A 20,985-nucleotide genomic window follows, 5' to 3' on the forward strand; every position below is an offset into this window, starting at 1 on the left:
CTAGCCAAAAATACAAAAAATTAGCTGGGCATGATGGCGGGTACCTGTAATCCCAGCTACTTGGGAGGCTGAGGCAGGAGAATTGCTTGAACCCAGGAGTCAGAGATTGCAGTGAGCTGAGATTGTGCCACTGAACTCCAGTCTAGGCAACAAGAGTGAAACTCCATCTCAAAAAAGAAAAGTCTTTCTCTGTTATATAAGTTTATAATTTCTTTCAGACAGACAACCTGGGAGACAATAATAGTAGAGTCAAGGCTTGTTTTTCCTGAACTCCCAGACTGCAAATCCCTGGGAAGACTGGGAAGATTCAATTTCTGATCCACTGTTCTTATTCTGCTAGGTGTAGTTCTTTGTCATGCCAGTTTATTGTTTACTTATTTTTGTGGGAAACATCTGCCAAACTCCCCAATGCATGTGGGCTTTGGGTTTTGATTTCTGCCCCATTCAACATACAGTAAGGTCTGATTTGCTAGAATCAAATATGGCTTGCCTTTAGATCAAATGTGGTTTCCAGGAATTTATGCTCCATCGCTCTCTGAATTCTTGCTTACTTTACTTTTGGCCTGCTTACTTACTTTTTTTTGAAACGGAGTCTTGCTTCATCTCAGTCAGCCTTGTCTCCCAGGCTGGAGTGCAGTGATGTGATCTTGGCTCACTGCAACCTGTGCCTCCCGGGTTGAAGTGATTCTCCTGCCTCAACCCCTGTGTAGCTAGGATTACAAGTGTTAGCCACCACGCCCAGTAACATGGTGAAGACAGGGTTTCACCATGTTGGTCAGGCTGGTCTGGAACTCCTGACCTCGTGATCTGCCTGCCTTGGCCTCCCAAAGTGCTGGGATTACAGGCATGAGCCACCGTGCCTGGCTGGCCTGATTACCTTTTACTAATTTTTCAATTTTTGGATGCTTGTAAGAAATTTTTTGTTTTGGCTGGGTGCGGTGGCTCATGCCTGTGATATCCCAGCACTTTGGGAGGCAGAGGCAGGCAGATCACCTGAGGGCAGGAGTTTGAGACCAGCCTGACCAACATGGTGAAACCCCCTTCTCTACTAAAAATACAAAAATTATCTGAGCATGGTGGCAGGTGCCTGTAATCCCAGCTATTCGGGAGACTGAGGCAGGAGAATCACCTGAACCTGGAAGGTGGAGGCTGCAGTTAGAAAGATTAGCAATTCTCCTGCTTCAGCCTGGGTGACAGAGCAAGACTATGTCTCAAAAAAAAAAAAAAAAAAAAAAAAAGTGGCATCTGGAACCAGAGTGACTGGGTCTGAATTCCAGTCCTACTTATCATTGTGACCATAATGTCCCTGTCTCAGTTTTCTTATCTGCAAAATGGAAGGACAGCTGAAGCCTGCCTTGTTGGGTTGTGAGGATTAAATGAGTACATGCATGAAGTAGGAAACATGTAAAATGCTTAGGTCTGTGGCTGGTACATAGAAAGTGCTCAATATTGGCCAGTTTTATTATTGAAAGCTCACTTTACATGTTCTTTGGCATCCAATTACTATTTGTCTATTTTTATGAACCAATATGATGATTTCCAAGTAGCTCTAGCTGTGGCTTGGTGAGGTAAGGATTTGCTCAAGCCACTCGCTACTGCAGAGTCCCACCTCCTGTGAGTTCCTTAAACCCCCACTTATGAATCAGACAGCCTAATGAATCAGTTGTCTTTTCCTTCCTTAAATCTCTCTGCTAAGCTCTGCAGGTAGGAATAGTCCAGCAGGAAGATCACTGAGCCAGGACTGAGGTGCTTTCTCATCCCAGGTTTACCACTGACTTGCCGTGGGACTTTAGGTAAACAACATAATTTATGGGGTCTTTTCTACAGTCCAGTGCACTCCTGCTAATCCCTGGACTCTCAGTCTGCCCCAATGTCCTCCTTTACCAACCTATTTTCTAAGGTATGCCTCAACTGTCATCTAGTCCACAAGGTGGAGCCCACCTCCAAATTATTTGTTTTTCTTTTTTTTTAAATGAGGTGTCACTCTATCTCCCAGGCTGGTCTCAAACTCCTGGCCTCAAGTGATCTTCCTGCCTCAGCGTCCTGAGTAGCTGGGACTACAGGCACATACCACCACACCTGGATATTGCTCCCATTCTAACTTAACAGCTGTAAACCAGCTGCATAAACTTATGCAACTGTTGCTGACTGGATTAATTTAGAGTAAATGTGAACAAATCAACTGCTTTTAAAAGTTTCTCATTTGATAAATATACTGGAAATTTTACCCAAGAGACCAAATGAAGCTTTACATTCCAAAACCTATTTCTTTTTTTTTTTTTGAGATGGAGTTTCGCTGTTGTTACCCAGACTGGAGTGCAATGGCACAATCTCAGCTCACCGCAACCTCCGCCTCCTGGGTTCAAGCAATTCTCCTGTCTCAGCCTCCCAAGTAGCTGGGACTACAGGCGTGCACCACCATGCCTGGCTAATTTTTTCTATTTTTTTTTTAGTAGAGATGGGGTTTCACCTTGTTGACCAGGATGGTCTCGATCTCTTGACCTCGTGATCCACCCACCTTGGTCTCCCAAAGTGCTGGGATTACAGGCGTGAGCCACCACGCCCGGCCTCCAAAACCTATTTCAATTAAGCAGACTTTTCACTTGATATAAACTCCCATACCCAGGAACACTGTGGGCTCAGAACATTATTTCGCAAGCAGGCATTGCCAGCACATTGTTTGTGTCACATTTAGATTCCGATTAACATGACATCATTTTATTCCTCAGATCCACAACTAACTTCCACAATGGGAAGGATGTGAAAAAAAATACAACCATCTGTGCATTGTATCAACTGAGAATCAACCTGACAGACACAATAGAAGTATTTGAAACTTACATCACCAGTTGCACTTAATGAGCCATCCTTCGTCAATGTTAGAATGAGGGAATTAGGATATGACTAGAAAGGGACTCAAAGGGGAAAATCTGAAGATTCTGTCCCGTATCTCTGCAGAACTGTGGACTCCCACAGAGGACTCAGGGGAGGGGCTCAGAAGCAAAGGGCTGTTTTGAAAATAGTTTGATTTTGACACAATGACGTGCAGACAAGCCAGCCACAGTGGAGAAAAGATAGAGAATGAAGAAGTTGCAAATGGCCAAGATGAACATGAGCTTCTAAACAGAATGAATTTTAATTCGAGAAGAAAGCTTTAGGATTATGTCAACTTTAAATAAGAAGTCAGCTGGTGATATCTGCTTTAGAGGCAGGTACTGTCTTTTGACACGCTTTCTTCAAAGAGGGGAAGGGAAAACAAGACCAAAAAAACACCTTCTCAGATATGTGGTATAAATAATTTCCTAATCCAGGATGTCATTCCTCCGCTAAAGCAAAAACTGACTAAACAATTAGGACTTCTTACTGAAAAATGTAGGCAAAGTGGCCATGTATCATAGTGCCCACCAGGATGCTACCAAGTTTGTAGCAAAACCCAAGCCTACCACAAAGCAGTGCTACTGCAGCACAAACTGTACAAAGAGATCCTAGAGTGAGATACCAGCTTAGTGCTTAAATCCTCAAGAGAAAACCAGTCTGGATCACAAGAAAAGTTCATCAAAACAAAACCTACTTTTCAGACAAGCACATACATATGATCTATGGCATATACCAAAACGAAGAAAATAGCAGTTACAGTGGCCAATATAGAACACATCCTTCAACTTCTTTTTTTCCTCCTGAGATGGAGTCTGGCTCTGTCGCCCAGGCTGGAGTGCAGTGGCACCATCTTGGCTCTCTGCAACCTCCACCTCCTGGGTTCAAGCAATTCTCCTGACTCAGCCTCCCAAATAGCTGGGATTACAGGCATCCACCACCACCTCCAGCTAATTTTTGTATTTTTAGTAGAGATGGAGATTCACAATGTTGGCCCAGCTGTTCTTGAACTCCTGACCTCAGATGATCCACCCACCTTGGTCTCCCAAAGTGCTGGGATTACAGGAGTGAGCCACCGTGCCCAGCCCAACTTACCTTTCATCTAATAACTTTATTAAAGCATCAGATGGCTTTCCCCCAACCCACCCCAAGTCACCATCTGGCATTCCACTGACTTGGAGGCCACACACCTGCCCCACAAGACTCTAAACAGCTACCTATTTTTATCTCGAAAGTACTGACAGAAGGCTCCATTAGCAGCAAACAGACCTATGAACATAGGTCCTCTATGCTAGGAAAGCATTACTCTTTAAAATGGGGCTATATTTACAAATTTTATTACTTTTTAATCCCAAAAATACATATAAATGAAAACCTGCTCTTCAAATGCAGGGAGGCCTTTGCCTAACATTGTCATATGAAAATCAGTATCAGCTCTTTAACACACGATTTACATATATACATACATACATACACACTATATGTAAGCAGCTAATACTTTTCTACTTACACATATTCCTCTGGTGGAAAACTAGGAAACTCTCCTGCTTTCCAGCCTTGGGAAGGTAAATACAGCCTCTCTGAACAATTTTTTAAAGGACGACATGTGTAGAAACATGTAAACAACACAACCTGCTTTAGACATATACACGTCATTAAAGTAAGGACCCTGTCACATCAGTGACAGTGTATTTCTCAGGAAAAAAGGAGGTAACATTTGAATAAAAACACAAAACTGAAGTACAGTTAATATAATCAAAACTGTTATGTACATGCTCCATGGAGAAATCAGGAATTCTCTCAAGAACAGATCCATGGCCAATTTCAGTCACTTGTAACACTGAATCAGCACCCACTGGTGGCAACCACGATCCTTCTGTACAGTCATGGGCTTAATTAAGCAGGTGCCATAAAGCATCTGTTTAACAGTCAGTAATGCTTACTGACTGCGTACATTCCCACCCCCAAAACACTAAGTGCAAAATCAACTTCTAAGCTCAAGAGCTCAACCAGGTCAAAGCTTTGGTATATACTGGAGGTTGTTTGGTGATAACCAAAGCTTAGTAAGATTCTCTGCTCAGGGGTTTGCCCCAGAAGAAAAACACCTGGTCCACAAAGTTTAACAGCTATATAAATAAAGTAACTGTACAAAGAGAACAAGCCACGATTTCCCCTTAACCAAGGGTTCATAGTTTCCTAGGCAGCAGTTCTGAAAACACCAACTAAAACCACAACGCTTCTACTAAAACATGATGCGCTGTAATTGGTGAGACTGTTTTGAAAACAAATGCCTGCAGGCATGTGGCCAACGTGCCACAGGAAAAAAGTCAACAAAACATTAGTCAGTGAATTTAAATGGTAACACACTCGGGTCAGCAACAGAGGAAAAGGGTTAAGGCAATAAGAGGCATTACAGAGAGCACTATGGCTCTCTGAGTCAATCAAAGCCTTCCGAGAAGAAAAAGGTCTCAGTTTGTGTTCTTAGTTTGCTAGCTGTCAGACACTTCTTCCTCCTCCTCCTCATCCTCGTCGTCTTTCCTGTCTATTTCAGAAGTGTCTGACGACTCATGGAGCAAGACGTATTCTCTGCTACTGAACCCAAATTTGAGTACATCCTTTTCTTTTAGTTCATAGTATCTCTGTGGCTCAATACGTTTGTTGTTTAAGAAGGTTCCATTGCCTGAGCCGAGGTCAATGATGTAGGGCTTCACTCTTCGGCCAACCGTGCCATCAGCACGGGTATATTCCACAAGCCTAGCAGAGAAAAAGGAGAGAAACCTGTGAGCAAAGTCCTGCCTCAGATCATCCAGCCTCTCTAAAGCTATTTGCTAAAATAGCCTAGACAATGTAAACAACCTGGCTTGAGCTTTGCGCAGTGGCAGTATCATAGCCAATGAGGTATATCTGAGGTGCGATTATTGCTAATTGAAAACTTTTCCCAATACCCCCTGCTATGACGACTTGAAATATAGTTGGCATTGGCAATTTTTGACAGTCTCTATGGAGACTTAAAAAAAAAAAAACAAAAACCTGGCTTGACCACAGTTAAAATTAAAATTCTTGAGAATCAAATAAATCAAAGGAAAAGCATGGCCCTGGGAAGGGAAATTGGGAATTTATATATACTTAGCAGAAAAGGTGAGAATGGTTTGCTGGAGGGTGGGCATAGTAGATCAAAAGGTGGAAATGCAGAGTCAATCCAATGTCTCTTGCTGTGGTTAAGAAAACACATTTTTTAGGCCGGGTGCAGTGGTGCACACCTGTAATCCCAGCACTTTGGGAGGCTGAGGCAGGTGGATCACGAGGTCAGAAGTTCAAGACCAGCCTGGCCAACATGGTGACACCCCGTCTCTATTTAAAAAAAAAAAAAGAAACTACATTTTTTCCTGTTCTTTATAATCAATATAATGTTTCTTTAACCTATATTTCAATATATTTTAGTTCCTGTCCAAATGGGAAAAAAACGGTGGACTTAGACTTCAGAGTCAAGGGAGCTATCTTTGAGGCAGAGTTCTACTACGGCAGGGGTCCTCAGCTCCGACCCAGGGACTGTGGCCTGCTAGGAACTGGGCCACACAGCAAGAGATGAGCAGTGGGCCGGCAGGCAAGCAAGCCAAGCTTCATCTGTATTTTCAGCTGCTCCCCATCACTTGTATTACTGTCTGAGCTCTGCCTCCTGTCAGATCAGCGGTGGCATTAGAGTCTCACAGGAGCGTGAACCCCCTTGTGAACTGTGCATAGGTGGGATCTAGGTTGTGTGCTCCTTATGCGTCTAATGCCTGATCTCTCACTGTCTCCCATCATCCCCAGATGGGACCGTGTAATTGCAGGAAAACAAGCTCAGGGCTTCCACTGATTCTAGATTATGGTAAGTTGTGTAACTATTACATTATATATTACAATGTGATCATAGAAAATAAAGTGCACAGTAAATGCAATGTGCTTCAATCATCCCAAAACCATCCCCACTGGTCCATGGAAAAACTGTCTTCCATGAAACTGGTCCTTGGTACAAAAAGGTTGGGGCCCATTGTACTATAGTGATCATTTATTAGGCAAGTCACTTGGTTTTGCTGGGCTTCAGTTTTCTCATCTGTCAAATGAGGATATAAATACTGTCCATTCAAAGTCAGGCGGCCAGGTTAAAAAAAAAAAAATGGGCCAGGCACAGTCGCTTGCACCTGTAATCTCAACACTTTGGGAAGCCGGGATGGGGGGATCACAAAGTCAGAAGTTTGAGACCAGCCTGGCCAATATGGTGAAACCCCGTCTCTACTGAAAACACAAAAATTAGCTGGGCATGGCAGCGCGTGCCTGTAGTCCCAGCTACTAGGGAGGTTGAGGCAGAAAAATCGCTTGAACCTTGAACCTGGGAGGTGGAGATTGCAGGGAGCTGAGACTGCACCACAGGACTCCAGCCTGGGCAACCGAACAAGACTCCATCTCAAAAAAAAAAAAAAAAAAAATGGCTGGCTGTGGTGGCTCAAGCCTGTAATCCCAGCACTTTGGGAAGCTGAAGGGGGTGGATCATGAGGGGTCAGGAGTTCAAGATCAGCCTGGCCAACATGGTGAAACCTTGTCTCTACTAAAAATGCAAAAAATTAGCTGGGTATGGTGGCACACTCATGTAGTCTGAGCTGCTCAGGAGGCTGAGGCAGGAGAATTGCCTGAACCTAGGAGACAGAGGTTGCAGTGAGCTGCGATCACATGACCACACTCCAGCCTGGGTGACAGAAGGAGACTCTGTCTCAAAAAAAAAAAAAAAAAAAAAAAAAAAAAAAAAAAAACACCACAACAAAAAACAAAACAAAACAAACCTGCTGGGTGCAGTAGCTCACACCTGTCATCTCAGCACTTTGGGAGGCCGAGGCGGGTGAATCAGTCGAGGACAGGAGTTCGAAACCAGCCTGACCAACATGGGGAAACCCCATCTCTACTAAAGTAAATATAAAATTAGCCAAGCATGGTGGCGCGCACCTGTAATCCCAGCTACTTGGGAAGCTGAGGCAGGAGAATTGTTGGAACCTGGGAGGCAGAGGTTGCAGTGAGCTGAGATTGCACCATTGCATTCCAGCCTGGGCAACAAGAGCAAAACTCCATCTCAACCCCCAACCCCCCAACACACAAAGAAACAAAAACCTGCCCTATCCTCACAGGACTGTTGTGAGAATCATCACAGATGTCCCAGGCAAGCTATCAAGATCCAGGCTCAAAATTAGCTGGCACAGAGTCACATGTCTGTGGTCCCAGGGAGGCTGAGGCAGGAGACAATCATTTGTGCCCAGGAGGTTGCCACTAGAGTGAGTTGTGTTAGCACCACTGCACTCCAGACGGGGTGACAAAGTGAGACCTTATCTCAAAGAAATAAAAAATAATAGTTTAATGTTCTTATAAATATGTAAGCAATTATTTAAAGGGCAGTTAAATTAATACTCTTTAGATAAGATAGAAGGGGTATGGGATTCTTCTACATAAACATGAACAAAAATCTTAGTAATCCTAACAAACCCAGTGATTGTTTCTGCTCACACTACAGCTTCTTCCTCCATGTTACTTACCGATATTGAAAGACCGCATGCTGCTTTGAACAAGACGGGTGATCGATTGGAATGTCTGCAATGCGGCGGTGTCGACCCAGCAGGTATGCGCTCTGTCGATGTATGTACATGACTGGCAGCACCTCATCATTTTTAAACGGGTAGAGACGCCACCGTTTTTTGGGGATACGTGCTTCTGGGGGCTCACTATATTTAATGACTACACCCCGAAAAGTGTTGGTGTCCTCAAGAAGTGCCCCAGAAAGTTCAAAGCTTGGTTTTTCTTTAACAGGCACCTCTTTTTCTTTGTTGTTACCACCAGGCTGAGGAACCAACTCCTGAGTCTCACTACCACCGCCACCAACGTCATTCCTCTGGCGATGCTCCCGTCGCCTGGCATTATAAAACACCCGCTCGTCTTCCTGAGCCTGCAGGTTCTGAGTGTCTCGATCCCGTCCCTGACCCTGCCCACTCCCAGGCCTCTCGTCAGACGTTCTCCTTTGGTGGGAATGGCCCCGGTGTCTGTCCCGGTCACTGTTCCTGGCTCTCCTGTGTTCCTGTTCCGATGGTTCCCTGTGCTGCCGATCCTCCCGTCCTCTCCTGGGATGATCCTCACGCTCCTGAAATTCAAACAGATTCCATAATTTAAAAGCAGTCTACACTCTAAGGGCAGCCCAAATCTAGTTCTCTTTGAACAAGCTGCATTCAAAAAGTCTTTTGTAATTTGGACTTTGGCATTTAGAACAACATTTCCCACAGAAATAAGATTATTTGGTGGTTATGTTCCCTTGCAAGGCCTCAAAGATGATATCTCATGCTTCTATTCATCTATAGCCCTCCTAGCACAAGCCTATGTCCAGAGCCCTAAAAACAAGAGACTATTTAGTCAGAAAAAAGAAGAAAAAATAATTCCCTCTCTTTCAGAACAAAGGTAACTATAGGAAAACTTACAGGGAAGAGTATACAGAAAATAGAACAAAGAGTTAAGTAGTTGGGCAGGGCGCAGTGGCTCACGCCTGTAATCCCAGCACTTTGGGAGGCCAAGGTGGGTGGATCACGAGGTCAAGAGATCAAGACCATCCTGGTCAATATGGTGAAACCCCATCTCTACTAAAAATACAAAAAAGTAGCTGGGCACGGTGGCACATGCCTGTAATCCCAGCTACTCAGAAGGGTGAGGCAGGAGAATTGCCTGAACCCAGGAGTTGCAGTGAGCGGAGATCGCGCCATTACACTCCAGCCTGGGTAACAAGAGCAAAACTCCGTCTCAAAAAAAAAAAAAGAAAAAAAAAGAGTTAAGTAGTCAGGTACAATATATGTAAAAAAGAAGCTAGCTTTCTCTCATGTCAAAAATGAAAATATAATACTAAGTTTTTAAATCCTACTTTCACAGTTAAAAAAAATTAAGTATCTAGGAATAAATGTAAGAAACATGAAAGACATGTAAGAAGAAATCTGTAAAAATTCATTAAAATAGATCTTTTCTTAAAGACCTGAAGAAATGGAGAAACATATCATGGTTTCTTGAAAAAGACAGCATTGAAACTCAGCCTAGGCCAGGTGCAGTGGCTCACAAGGTCAGGAGTTCAAGACCAGCCTGACCAACATGGTGAAACCTTGTCTCTACTTAAAATACAAAATTAGCTGGGTGTGGTGGCATGAGCCTATAATCTCAGCTACTCAGAAGGCTGAGACAGGAAATCGCTTAAACCTGAGAGGCTGCAGTGAGCCAAGATTGCACCACTGTACTCCAGCCTGGGCAACAAGAGTGAAACTCCTTCTCAAAAAAAAAAAGATAAGCCTGGTAGAAAATGTTTGCAACACAAACCATACAGTAGTCCCAGGGGGATACATTAAGTGTGGTGGATGGCTAAAACCACGGCTAGTACCAAACTGTAACACATTTCTGTTCACATCTTCCACCCATAAATTTAATGCCTTTTCCATCTTAACTAAGCACTTATGAACTGTGGCTTTAACTTCTACAGTTTGAGGTACAACAGCAAAACTAGCATGAATTTCGTTTTCCTTCTCCACAATTTCACAATAGAAGATTCATTCTTACTATAAATCTTAGCAACTTCAGTATATGATTTAAAAACAATTTTTTTATTTCCTTGAGAACTTTCATCTTTTCGCTTAAAGGAAGCACTTTACAGCTTCTCTTCAGCATATCCTAATTGCCAAAATCACTACTATTGCACTTTGGGGCCACTACTAAATAAAATAAAGGTTACTTGAATCCAAGCACTGCAGTACTGCAAGTTATCCGATAAACAGGATGGTTACTAAGTGACAGACGGGCAGTTAGCTCATACAGCACAGACACACCAGACAAAGGAAGGATTCATGTTCCTGGTGAGACCACACAAGTTTAACAAGTGACTCAGGATAGTGAGCAATTTAAAATGTATAAGTTTTTTTTTTTTTCTGGAGTTTTCAATTTAATGTTTTCAGATGCAGGAAGTGAAACCACAAATAAGGGGCACCACTGCATATTAATATATCAATAAGAAATAATTCAATAGAAAAACTGGCAAATGGCCAGGTTCCAGTGGCTCATGCTTGTAATCCCAGCACTTTGGGAGGCTGATGCAATGGATCAAGTGCTTGAGCCCAGGAGTTTGAGACCAGCCTGGGAAACATAGTGAAACCCTGTCTCTACTAAAAATACAAAAATTAGCTGGGCACAGTGGTGCATGCCTGTAGTCCCAATTACTCAGAAGGCTGAGGTGGGAAGTATTGCTTGAGCCTGGGAGACAGAGGTTGCAGTGAGCCGAGATTCCACCACTGCACTCCAGCGTGAATGACAGAGCAAGACTTCAATGTCTCAAAAAGAAAAAAAAAATGAACTATTTTCAGAAGAAATAAATGTCCAAGGGCCGGCACAGTGGGTCACGCCTGTAATCCCAGCACTTTGGGAGGCCAAGGCAGGAGAAGCGCTTGAGCTCAGAAGTTTTGAGACCAGCCTGTGCAACATGGCAAACCCCCTTTCTACAAAAAATACAAAAATTAGCCAGGCATGACAGCATGCACCTGTAGTCTCAGCTATTCCAGAAGTTGAGGTGGGAAGATCACTTGAGCCCAGGAGGTTAAGACTGAAGTGAGCTATGATCATGCCACTGCAGTCCATCCTGGGCAACAGAGTGAGACCCTGTCTCAAAAAAAAGAAAGAAACACATGTCCAATAAATACATGAAGATATGCTTACGCTAATAAAGCATCAAACTCTAAAAGAATTATGAATTTTCTCTCATTTTGATTAGTAAAATTAAAAAGACCAATAATATCTAGAGTGAAAAAAGAAGGCACAGGAAAACAGGTATTTTTCAGCCACTGATGGTACAGGTATAAACCAGCATAGCCTATTTAGGAGAATTTGACAGTATTTAATCAAAATCTCATCAACCACTAATGCCACTTACAGGAATCAATCCTACAGAAATACTAGCAGATTTTTACTATACCTACAGATGTTTACTGTAATTCTGTAATAAAAAATTGGAAACAACCTAATATTCTGCAATGGTAGAATGGTTAAATTATTATCTAGTCATATAAAGAAATACTTCATAGCCATGAAAAAGAATGACATAGAAAGATATCTAATATATTGCTAACAGGGAGGGGAAAAAAGGGGAAAGTTTCACAATAAACCTAAAAATTACTATATAAGACCAGATATTTCTTTCTTTTTTTTTGAGATGGAGTTTTGCTCTTGTTACCCAGGCTGGAGTGCAATGGCGCGATCTCCGCTCACCGCAACCTCCGCCTCCTGGGTTCAAGCAATTCTCCTGCCTCAGCCTCCTGAGTAGCTGGGATGGCAGGCATGCACCACCATGCCCAGCTAATTTTTAAAAAATATTTTTAGTAGAGATGGGGTTTCACCATGTTGACCAGAATGGTCTCGATCTCTTGACCTCGTGATCCACCCACCTCGGCCTCCCAAACTGCTGGGATTACAGGCTTGAGCCACCGCGCCCGGCCAAGACCAGATATTTCTATATATAGACTTGGCAGATGAGATCCTTGGAGAGATATTCCCACTATAATTTAACTATATACTTATTAAATCTTTACTGCTTTGTTGGGCTCTCAAAAAACAAGGGAAAATCTTCAATGAGAAAAAAATCTACAAAGGGGAAGAAAAGATATGAGCTCTAAGCATGAGCTAAAGAGTATTAGACATACACAAGAAAATGTAAACAAGCCACTGAGCATGAGAGGCAGAAGAAACAAGTCTTACAGTCTGGGCGTGGTGGCTCACACCTGTAATTCTAGCACTTTGGAAAGCCAAGGAGGGTGGGTCACTTGAAGTCGGTCAGGAGTTCAAGACCAGCCTAGCCAACATGGGGAAACCCTGTCTCTACTAAAAATACAAAAACTAGCCAGGCATGGTGGCGTGTGACTGTAATCCCAGCTACTCAGGAAGTTGAGGCAGGAAAATTGCTTGAACCTGGGAAGTGGCAGTTGCAGTGAGCAGAGATCACACCACTGCACTCCAGCCTGGGTGACAGAGTAAGACTCCGTCTCAAAAAAAAAAAGAAAACCCATACAAGTCTTATAGATGTAGATCCCCAAGGACTTAATTCATGGACAAAAATATTTTTGTTTTTTTCTTAAAAAGAAAAAACTGGCTGGGTGCAGTGGCTCAGGCCTGTAATCCCAGCACTTGGGGAGGCAGAGGTGGGTGGATCACATGAGGTCAGGAGTTCAAGACCAGCATGGCCAACATGGTGAAACCCCATCTCTACCACTAGCTGGGCATGATGGTGATGCCTGCAGTCCCAGCTTCTCAGGAGGCTGAGGCAGGAGAATTACTTGATCACCTGGAGGTGAAGACTGCAGTGAGCTGCGATTGCGCCACTTCACTCCAGCCTGGGCGACAGAGCAAGACTCTGTGTCAAAAAAAAAAAGAAAAGATTGCTGATGAAGGTGACGGCAAAAACAGAAAACAAACAAAAAACTTCTTGCTATGGACTAGGTAATGTATAAAAATGTTTAGATAATTAAGGTTAAACATTTTAAAACAGGGAATAGTAAGAGACTTTCAAAATGATTAGGCAGAATATTAGAATGATACAAAAATTAGCATGGCCCCTATTCAGCTGGGCATGGTGGCACACGCCTGTAGTCCCAGCTACTCGGGAGGCTGAGGCAGGAGAATCACTTGAACCCAGGAGGCTGAGGTCACAGTAAGCCGAGATCACACAACTGCACTCCAGCCTGGCAACAAAGCGAGACTCCAAAAAAAAAAAAAAAAAAGAAAAAAAAAACTGTTTGTCTTCTCTTAAACCCCTGCAATAAGGTCTCACCCTTACTACTCCACTAAAATTGCTGGTCAAGATCACCAGTGACCTCCACATTGCTAACTCCAGTGGCCAGTTCTCAGTCTTCATTACACATAACTATCAGCAGCATCTAACAGAGTTAATCACTCTGTCCTCAACACACTTCCTTCTTATGGCTTCAAAGTTACCAGATTCTCCTGTTTTCCTTTCTTTTCAGTCTCCTTTGCTGATGTCACTGCAATTTCTTCATACTGGATCACAGCTGGATTTAGTCCTTTGTTGGTTGTTCTATCTACAGTCATTTCCTTTGTAATTTCATCTAATCCTAACTTTTCATACAGCTATATGCAGATGACGTAAATGTGTCTCTCCCCCCTGTTTAGAAATAGGGTAACTGCAAATGTAGTAAATTAAGGTCAAACTGGAGTAGTACAGGTCATTAATCCCATATGACTGGTGACCTTGGAAAAGAAGAGAGAGAGAGATTCAGGGGAGAAAGCCATGTGATGATGGACAGAGAGTCTATCATAGTGGTTACCTCTCGCAAATGAGGTAGAGGTTTTTTTGTTGAGAATGTGGTACAATTTTGAGGATGAGACAAGTAAACAATACTCTCATTTTATATTTTACATACCTCTGTATTATTACGATGAGCGTGTAATCAATACATTTGTTTTGAAAATGGTGGATCAGTTGGGTGCAGTGGCTCACAACTGTAATCCCAGCACTTTGGGAGACTGAGGCAGGGAGACCACTTGAGGTCAGGAGTTCGAGACCAGCCTGGCCAACATGGTGAACTCCCATCTCTACTAAAAATACAAAAATTAGCCAGGTGTGGTGGCACGTGCCTGTAATCCTAGCTACTGGGGAGGCTGAGGCACGAGAACCACTTGAACCCAGGAGGCAGAGGATGCAGTGAGCTGAGATCACACTACTGAACTCCAGCCTGGGCAACAGAGTGAGAGTCCACCTCAAAAAAAAAAAAAAAAAAAAAAAAAACACCTCACAAAATGGTGGTTCAGAGATTGAAAAGTCATCCCTCAGTATCCTCAGGAGTTTGGTTCCAGAATCCCCAGCGGATAAAAAAGATATCTCAGGATGCTCAAGCTCCTTATATAAAATGGTGTATTTTGCACACATAGTCTGTGAATATCCTCCTGTGTACTTTAAATCATCGCTAGGTTACTTATAATACCTAATACAATGTATATGCTATATAAATAGTTGTTATATTGCTTTTTATTTGTCTTTTAAAATTTGGTTTTTTTTAAACAGTGTCTTGCTCTGACACCCAGGCTGGAGTACAGTGGTGCCATCTTGGCTCACTGCAACCTCCCCATCCCAGGTTCAAGCAATTCTCCTGCTTCAGCCTCTCAAGTAGCTGGGATTACACGCCTGGCTAATTTTTATATTTTTAGTAGACAGCTTTCACCATGTTGGCCAGGCTGGTCTCCTGACCTCAGGTGATCTACCTGCCTTGGCCTCCCAAAGTGCTGGGATTATAGGTGTGAGCCACTGTGACTGGCCCAGACTTTAATCCCAGTTACTTAGGAGGCTAAGGCAGGAGAATCCCTTAAACCCAGAAGGCAGAGGCTGCAGTGAGCAGAGATCATGCCACTGCAGTCCAGCCTGGGCAACACAGCGAGACTCCATCTCAAAAAAAGAGGACTGAAATCTCATTCCTCAAAATTGAGAATACGGCAAGAGCATCTGCTCTCATTACTCTTTTATCTCTCTTTGCCTCCTTCCATCCCTGTTAAGATGTGACTTGCTCTTCCTTGCCATGATTGTGAGGCCTCTCCAGCCATGTGGAACTGTAAGTCCATTAAACCTCTTTCTTTTGTAAATTGCCAGTCTTGGGTATGTCTTTGTCAACAGCATGAAAACGGACTAATACAAACAAAAAAAGGAAATAAAATGCATACAGATTGTAAAGGAAGAAATAAAACTGTCCCTATTTATAGATATGATTGTCTATGTAGAAAATCCCAAGTAATCTAAAAAAAAAAAAAACCTAGAATAAATGAGTTCAGCAAGGATACAGGATTAAGATAAACACACAAAAATGAATTATATTTCTATATACTGGCAATGAACATGTGGACACTCATTTAAAATACCCTTTATAATCATGCCAAAAAGAAATGTGTACAGGATTTATATGCTGAAAACTACAACAGCTGATAAAATAAATCAAAGATGGTCTAAATAAAAGGGGAGATACACAGTGTTTATAGATTAGAAGATTTAACATAGTAAAAAGTCAATTATTGCCCCAAACACTAGTTTAACACAGGTCCTATCAAAATCCTAGCAAGACTTTTTTTCGGATCTCACTCTGTTGCCTAGGCTGGAGTGCAGTGGTGTAATCACTGCAGCCTCAACCTCCTAGACTTAAGTAATCCTCCCACCTCAGCCTCCCGAGTGAGGGGCTACAGGTATATGCCACCACACCCAGCTAATTTTTGTATTTTTTGTACAGAAGGGTTTCACCATGTTGCCCAGGCTGGTCTGGCACTCCTGAGCTCAAGCGATCTGACCACCTCAGCCTCCCAAAGCGTTGGGATTCAGGCATGAGCCACTGTGACTAGCCCAGATTTTAAGAGACAAAATTGCTTTAAAACTTATATGAATGACAAAGGAACTTGAATAGCTAAAGCAATGTTTATAAAGATAAATACAGTGGGAGAAATCAGTCTATATGATTTCAAGATTTATTATACAGCTATAGTAATCAAGATCGTGTGGTATTGGCAGAATGACAGACATTGACAAATGGAACACAACAGCAATCCCAGAAATAGACCCATACATATATGCCCAACTGATGTTTGACAAAAGAGCAAAAGCAATTCAGTGGAGGAAAGATGGTCTTTTCAATAAATGGTGCTGATGCAAGTGGATATTCATAGGCCAAAAAAAAAAAAAAACCAACCTGAAAAGAAACTAAAAACACATCATGGACTTTTAAGAAAAAAATTAAAAAAAAAAAAAAAAAAATTTAAGAGAAAATTTCAGAGATCTAGGGCCAGGCTAAAAGTTCTTAGCCATGACATCGAAAGCACAATCCATAAAAGGGAAAACAGATAAGCTGGACTTCACTGAAATAAAAAACTTTTGCTCTGGCCAGGCATGATGGCTCACGCCTGTAATCCCAGCAATTTGGGAGGCTAAAGCAGGAAGATCACCTGAGGTTAGGAGTTCGAGACCAGCTTACCCAACATGGATAAACCCCGTCTCTACTAAAAATACAAAATTAGCTGGGCGTGGTGGCGCATGCCTGTAATTCCAGCTACTTGGGAGGCTGAAGCAGGAGAATTGCTTGAACCTGGGAGGCAGAGGTTGCAGTGAGCCAAGATCGTGCCACTGTACTACAGTCTGGACAACAAGAGTAAAACTCCATCTCAAAACAAACAAAACAAGACAAAACAAACTTTTACTCTGAGATAAACCCTGTTAAGAAAATGAAGACAAGATAGATTGGGAAAAAAAATTATTTGTGAACCATATACCTCAAAAGGACTAGTATCCACAATATAAAAAGAATTCTTAAAAACTAAAGAGTAAAAAAGCAAATAATACAATTAGAAAACAGGCAAAAGACATGAGACACTGCACCTGAGAAGATACATACAGATGGCAAATAAGCGCAAGAAAAGATGTCCAATATAATCAGCCATTAGGAAAATGCAAATTACGGAAGCTGAAGCAGGAGAATCACTTGAATTCGGGAGGTAGAGGTTGCAGTGAACTAAGATCTTGCCACTACACCCCGGCCTAGGAGACAGAGCAAGACTGTCTCAAAAAAAAAAAAAAAAAAAAAAAAGGCCAGGTGTGGTGGCTCATGCCTGTAATCTCAGCATTTTGGGAGGCTGAAGTGGGAGGATCATAAGGTCAAGAGATCAAGAGCATCCTGGCTAACATGGTGAAACCTCATCTTATTAAAAATACAAAAGTTAATTATCTGAGCTTGGCGGCATGTGCCTGTAATCCCAGCTACTCCAGAGGCTGAGGCAGGAGAATCACTTGAACCAAGGAGTCAGAGGAGGCAGTGAGCTGAGACAGCACCACTGCACCCTAGCCTGGTGACAGAGCAAGACTTCATCTCAAAAAAAAGGAAAACGCAAGTTAAAATCACAATGAAATACCACTACACATCTATCAGAATGGCTAAAATAAAGTGCTAACATTAAATGGTGATACAGGGAAACCCGATCATTCAAACAATGCTGGTGGGACTATAAAATGGTACAGCCACTGTTACGAACTAAATTGTGCCCTCCAAAATTAGCTTGTTGAAGTACCAAACGCAAGTACCTCAGAATGTATTAATAGCCGTATTTGGAGATGAGGTCTTTACAGAGCTGATTAAGTTAAAATGAGCGTAGGGCCCTAATTCAATATGGCTGAGAAAAGACACCAGGACAGGAGAAAGATCATGTGAAGATGTAGTAAAAAGGTAGCCATCTACAAGCCAAGGAGAGAGGATGTTTTTCAGGAGAATCCAGACCTGCTAACATCCTCATCTTTGACTTCTAGCCTCCAGAATTACAAGAAAATGAATTTCTGTTGTTTAAACCACGTACTCTATGGCATTTCATTATGGTGGCCCTAGTAAACTAATACAGCCACTCTGGAAAACAGTCTGGTAATTGCTTAAAAAAATTAAACCTGCAACTACCATACAATCCAGCAATTGCACTTCTGAGCATTTATCCCAGAGAAATGAACTCTTATGTTCGCATATAATCCTATACACAAATGTCTATATAGCAGCTTTATGTGTAATAGCCAAAAAATGGAAACAAGCCAGATGTTCTTTAATGAGTGAGTGGCTAAATCCATGCTATTGGATATCACTCAGAAATAAAATGGAACAAACTACTGAGAGATGCAACCTGAATCAATCTCTGAAGGATTCTGCTGAGTGAAAAAAAGACAATCCTAAATTAGGTTACACATTGTATGATTCCATTTATGTAATATTCTTGAAATGAAAACATTACAGAAATGAAGAACAGATTAGAAGTTGCCAGAAGTTAAAGAATGATAAAGGTGGGAGATGAGTGGGTGTGGCTACAAAAGGAGAACAGGAGGTATTCCTTGTGGTGAAGGAAATGTTATCTTGACTATACTGATGTCAATATTCTGATGGTGATGCTGTACCACAGTTCTGTTATGAATAGATGTTACCACTGGGAGAAACCAGGCAGAGTATATCTCTCTGAATTATTTCTGACAACTGCATGTGAACCAACAATAATCTCAAAATAAAAAGGTGAATTTCAGCAAACAAGCAGAAAAAAAGAAATATACCCAATTTTCAGAAAAGCCCATTGGAAGTACAAGTAGAAATGTAGGCGAGTGTGCGTGCACACACACACACAACACACATACACAGCCCTCTCTAGCTATGATAGGAAAAGGCTCTCTATGTGGCCCCAACATCAAAACACCCCAATCCACTTACCTGCTTCACTTTGACTGTTGAGTGGTGAGGACTTCGGGTCCTCTTACTCCGAGGAGACTTGCTTCTTCTCCCTGAGGACTTGTTTTTCTTTTTGGGTGGGGACCTATACAAAGCATGGTACATACAGGATTTTACTCAATTTCCCTTCCCCCATAAAAATTAGCTTCCAGTATCAGGCTTACATACTAACACAAACACCACATTTGTGAAGGTCTCTGACAGACACATTATAGTCACGAGGTTCACTTTCCTAGCCCTAACATCTCCCTCGCATTCCACACTCACAAAGACAACTCTCTACTGAACCTTCTCACTTAGATAACATAGCTCTTAGTTCCCAAGCCTTCAAAAACCTTTCCTCTCCTACTCTTTGCCATCTTGTTAATTGGCATCACCATCCAGAAGTCACCTTTGACTCTTTACCCCTCACTACCAACACCCCTACCATCAATAACAATTTATCCATCCTGTGGTTCTGCTTCCTGCCTATACCATCTCATTCCTACCACCCACCTGCTTGACCACTATACTCCACTGACACTGGCTTTTTCCCATTTCAATCATGATTCATTCTACTTCAAGTGCTTTGCACATGTTGTTTCCTCTGCCTGGATCTTTCAGAGGCTGGATCATTCCTATCAGTCAGGTCGCAGTTCAAATGGCACCTCTTTAGAGGCCTCCTCCCTCTTCTCTCCAATCTCTCACTATCACAGTACTGTTTTAACCTGTCAATAATACTTGTTACTAACTGAAACCCACTTTATTTATTTCTTGTTATTGTCTGTCTCAGGGCTAGATTTGGAAACGGTGAAGACCATCTAACTGAATCACCCTTGCAGCCCCAAAACCTAGGGCAGTCTTTTAACACTTAACAGGCACTCAGTAAAACTACGCTGAAGGAACGCATAAATCTATGTGAACTTTTTTTTTTAGTTTCTGTCGACGTGAAAACTTTTTGGGCAGGTAATTGTAAAGACAACGCCCGCACTCCATTCCTCCATTCGGGATGAGGAGAATCTCATTCCAATTTAACAGATTATCTGTGCTACCTGCTGAGCCACACTTTGCAAAGTGCTGGGGACACAAGAATGGAGGGACGGGATCCTGCCAGTTAGGCATTAGGCGTTGAACACCGAGCTATCATGCAAGTGACTGAGCAAGCATAACACAGGCACGACTGGATCACTCTCAACCGCCTCTGGATTAGGTCCGGGCTAGCTGCGCCCAGCATTCAAAACCCGTTTCGGACGCTAGCCCTGCCCGCCTTTCTGAATGAGCCCAACCCTAGGTCCATCCTGGGCTGCTCCCCCACTTACCGGCTAACTCCTCGGGCTCGGTTCCCGCGGTGGCCCGGGCGGCTCGGCTCGCTGGCCGGCGGGGAAGGGCTACCGCCGGAGTGGTCCGGACGACGGTGGGCGGGAGGGGCGGCTTCCGGGCTGAGACGCTCCTGCTTCACCACCACCGTCGCCGGCAGCACCACATCCACGTCCCGGTGTCTTCGCCGGCTCCCTCGCTCCCGTTCGCTCTTCACCGCCTTCATTCTGTGATTTTGCCTGAGCGAAAGAAAACAGATCCGTTGAGCTCCTCTAGCTGAAGGAAATGACGTGTTTGACTCCTGGATTTCCGCTTCCGGGGTGCCCCGGTTCCCATATATCTTCGCGGCAGAGAGATTAAACAGGTGACGACTCCCCAGTGAGCGTGGTCAGTGACTAGGTTTGGTGGCAGGAGTTTCGGGTTTCAAAAACAAACTTCTGGCCTGGCGCGGGGGCTCACGTCTGTAATCCCAGCACTTTGGGAGGCCGAGGCTGGCGGA

General features: G+C 43.0%; 1 protein-coding gene and 1 non-coding gene across 2 annotated transcripts; one reads left to right on the forward strand and one right to left on the reverse strand.

Annotated features, from left to right (window-relative positions):
* Nucleotides 1-4,195: 4,195 nt before the first annotated feature.
* SNIP1 (Smad nuclear interacting protein 1) lies at nucleotides 4,196-20,776 on the reverse strand. The gene is made up of 4 exons (XM_002750620.6): nucleotides 20,489-20,776; nucleotides 19,173-19,275; nucleotides 8,433-9,031; nucleotides 4,196-5,628 (listed from the first exon to the last, which is right to left on the reverse strand). The coding sequence occupies exons 1-4, from the start codon at nucleotides 20,710-20,712 to the stop codon at nucleotides 5,364-5,366; spliced, it is 1,191 nt and encodes a 396-aa protein (XP_002750666.1). The 5' UTR covers nucleotides 20,713-20,776; the 3' UTR covers nucleotides 4,196-5,363.
* LOC118143280 (U4 spliceosomal RNA) lies at nucleotides 5,739-5,881 on the forward strand. Its single transcript, XR_004727516.1, has one exon. It is a non-coding gene; the product is annotated as a U4 spliceosomal RNA (small nuclear RNA).
* Nucleotides 20,777-20,985: the final 209 nt, after the last annotated feature.

This window comes from Callithrix jacchus, chromosome 7, assembly GCF_049354715.1.
Source record: "Callithrix jacchus isolate 240 chromosome 7, calJac240_pri, whole genome shotgun sequence".
In the NCBI taxonomy this organism is placed as follows: Eukaryota; Metazoa; Chordata; class Mammalia; order Primates; family Cebidae; genus Callithrix; species Callithrix jacchus.

What these genes read in the sequence shown, in the direction of transcription:
- SNIP1 (XM_002750620.6), bottom strand. Translation starts at nt 20,712, where the DNA reads ATGAAGGCGGTGAAGAGCGAACGGGAGCGAGGGAGCCGGCGAAGACAC. An exon ending in CGAGCCCGAGGAGTTAGCCG is followed by an intron (nt 19,276 to 20,488) that starts GTAAGTGGGGGA and finishes TGCTTTGTATAG; the next exon opens with GTCCCCACCCAAAAAGAAAA. An exon ending in CATGCGGTCTTTCAATATCG is followed by an intron (nt 5,629 to 8,432) that starts GTAAGTAACATG and finishes TTTCTCTGCTAG; the next exon opens with GCTTGTGGAATATACCCGTG.